The sequence below is a fragment of the Sinocyclocheilus rhinocerous genome, unplaced genomic scaffold (assembly GCF_001515625.1).
Source record: "Sinocyclocheilus rhinocerous isolate Xijiao unplaced genomic scaffold, SAMN03320098_v1.1 scaffold18941, whole genome shotgun sequence".
NCBI lineage: Eukaryota > Metazoa > Chordata > Actinopteri > Cypriniformes > Cyprinidae > Sinocyclocheilus > Sinocyclocheilus rhinocerous.
In genome coordinates, this window is record NW_015640805.1 from 6,062 (window position 1) to 9,155 (window position 3,094).

Below are 3,094 nucleotides of genomic sequence, written 5' to 3' on the forward strand. Positions count from 1 at the left end.
AATAAATGTAAAGACAGTAAATAATGTCATTAGTTTTACCATCAGTTCAAGCCCGAAAGGGGAACAGACACAGTAATGATGCAGTACACAAGCCGCGGTTAAGACAGCTGACACTACTGTGATGTGATGCTGGCTCTCTCTCTCTCTCTCTCTCTCTCACACACAAACACACACGCGCGCGCGCGCACACACACACACACCGATGCGCAAAACTCCGCATTTGAACAGTCAATAGCAAATACTTAAACTAATAACAAAACTAACAAAACGTCGCTGATTCAGAAGCGCCAGATTGTCATAGCAAAGTCAGAATTACCTCCTCTCCTACCTAGGCTGCAAGTGTAATTCGCTTAGCCTAGTTATTTTAGCTGTACAAAAACACTCCGTTATGCTGCTTGTTATTACAAACTTGTATATTCCTAACCGTTTTAAAATTGTATTCATAAACAGACTGGTTTGTTTATTGCATCTTGATAATCGGTTAGTTATTTACCTAAATCGGCTAATGAATCGTAGAGAAAATAGCTTTTTTTCCTTCCAGTTCCAAACTTATATTTTTCCACCGGATTGAAATGATATTTCTTTAAAGGATTTCTTGTCAGACAATGGCTCCAGTCATTCAAGGACATCTACGTCTGATGGATCGGTGTCAGTTGCTCTTGTCTGCACGCTCTTCTTCTGTTGAAGATTTCTGGTTCTGAATCCATAAACCAGAATGGCCAGAATGGCCACCCCGGCCACGCCCACCAGAGCAGAGAGGACAAATCGGTTCACAGCCTCAGTAGAACCACAACAGCAACAGTCTTATGAGAGAAGAATTAGAAGAACGTTAGAAAACCAAAAATACGATTCATGTAGTTTGGGGAAAATACAGCAAGGGACATTAGTGTCTGAGGTCAGTAGGAGAGTACAATGTTTGCATTGTTTTATTGTGGAAATACTCAAAATCAATCACAGCACCAGCACAGCATGATTAATGGACCATAGATTGGCTAAATCATCGCTAATATCACAGCTACAGTACCTGAACAGATTTGAGTGATGTCCAGATGTTTGGTCTGGTTGCTGATGGGATTGTTGAGCACACAGCTGTAGGTGTTTTTATCCTGATATTCCACCTCCAGAGGTAGAGAGAGACTGATGCTGAGATCAGACACACTGATGCTGGACAATAAACTGTTTCCTTTGCACCAGGAGAGAGTCACACGACTTATATTGAACACTGAACACAGCAACAGACATTTTGATGACCTTTCTGATGATGATGAACACTGTGGAGAGTCTCTCGTAAAGACAGGAACAGGCAGATGACCTGGAAAACATTTTTTAAATTAAAAAATTTTTTTTTACATGTATGCAGCGACTTCCATCGGCATGAGTGACTGCTAGCGATAGGATGTAGCTGTGCAGCGATGATTTTTCTGCTTAAAAGTGTGCAATTTTATTCACAAAATGAGTATATACTTTTATGGCATAGTATAATAACATAGGCGAATTGGGACAATGTGAAGGTTGAGAAATCTTAGAAATGAGTGATAAGGGTGTGCAGCTCAAGTGCAGACAATTAAAGGCACAATATGTAATTTTTCACCGCTAGAGGGCGCGTATTCAAAACAAACAAAGAAGCAAAGGCCTAGTTTGATGACACTGAGTGTGGAATCATGGGAGTTGTGGTCTTCATCCCCACAGCCGATGCAATCCGACGGGACTCAGGCAGAAGTCATGTTCATGGATGAGCTAATGCTTTATTAACGTAGTAGAATGAAGCAGGGTGAGTGAGACGGTCCGTGTCACTAGTTAAATTTGCTTATTTCTCTGGATTTACACATTCTTCGAAACATCTGGGATAATGCAAGTACACAAGTCAGCAAAATATATAACACTGTTCTAGTGGTTTTTGATATTTTAATAAAAAAAATCTTACATATTGTGACTTTAAAACAGTGAATTGTCTTATTTGTGCGTAATATACATGTGTAGGCCTACATTAAAATGATGCATGGAAAATAATCTGTTGGAAGTCTTAGAGAGTTTGATTTGTATACATTGATAGTTCATCTGGTTAATTAGCAATATGATACAAAGAGCAGCTGAAATTTGTTTCTGCACAAATGAATCTATATTATCATTATCAGACTAATTTTGACATTGATTGACAATGTTAAAGGGTGAATATATACCGAACAGCTTATACTCACCATAGACACTAAGCCTGAATGTGTTGAGTAAAGTCCTTGTTTTAGTGCTGGTTACTTTATAATCTCCAGAGTCTGTGGTGCTGGTGTTTGTGATGCTCAGAGATCCAGTTTGATTCAGCTTCAGTCTGCCTCTGAATCTCCCACCAGCACTACCATCATAAAATGTGCTCTTATTGTTCTGTTTGATTTCAGCTAAGAGAATGTTCTTTTGTCCAAACCGCCACTCGATCTCATCGTCTCTCTGTATGTGTAGAGTGACTGAATCTCCCTCCGTCACTGACACTGACTTCACTGCATTCACTCCAGAAACACCTGGAGCACAAACAGAAATAATAGTTGTAAACAATTTTTTTAATTATTTAAAAAAATAATTGCAACAACCCTTTGACATGAATTTCAATGCATAATCAAAATAAGTGAACATTTTTAGTAAGATAAGATAAGATAAAGGTAAACATTTGTTTTGCTTACTTGAGTTGTTAATCACATCGATTGATTCACATTCATCATTATACGACATTAACAGTGCATGCAAAATCTTCTCATTGATTCTGTACGTACTGACACCATAAAACATTTATAACTTACCAACTAGACACCACAAGCACAACTGGAAAAAAATCAGGTGAATCATTTTCTTCAGCAGTTTGAACATCAGAACAGTTTCAAATAATAAGTCCTCATTTTTAAGATTTTTATATCAATAAGAAATGTTACATCAAATGGGTCCTGGCATGACTGAAATTGTCACGCTGAAGATGAGAGTGATGCCTGTCTGTGGTTTGGTGTGAAACTCTGTGCACTTCCCTACAGAGTGTGTTTGGCGTCTCATATAGACTTATTTGGAAATTAGGTCTAATAACAGTTTTTGCATTGTTCCTCCAGTGTGATATTTT

At 38.3% G+C, this 3,094-nt stretch overlaps 1 protein-coding gene across 1 annotated transcript in view; it reads right to left on the reverse strand.

The window, feature by feature from the left end:
• The window catches only part of LOC107753396 (SLAM family member 5-like), a gene marked incomplete at its 5' end in the record, with an annotated part of 8,390 nt that extends 5,880 nt beyond the window's left edge, over nucleotides 1-2,510 (reverse strand). The window contains 2 exons of the mRNA XM_016569528.1: nucleotides 1,025-1,312; nucleotides 2,199-2,510. Coding sequence (XP_016425014.1) covers nucleotides 1,025-1,312; nucleotides 2,199-2,510 — 600 coding nt within the window. The remainder of the gene's footprint in view (nucleotides 1-1,024; nucleotides 1,313-2,198) is intronic.
• Between the last annotated feature and the right edge of the window lie 584 nt (nucleotides 2,511-3,094).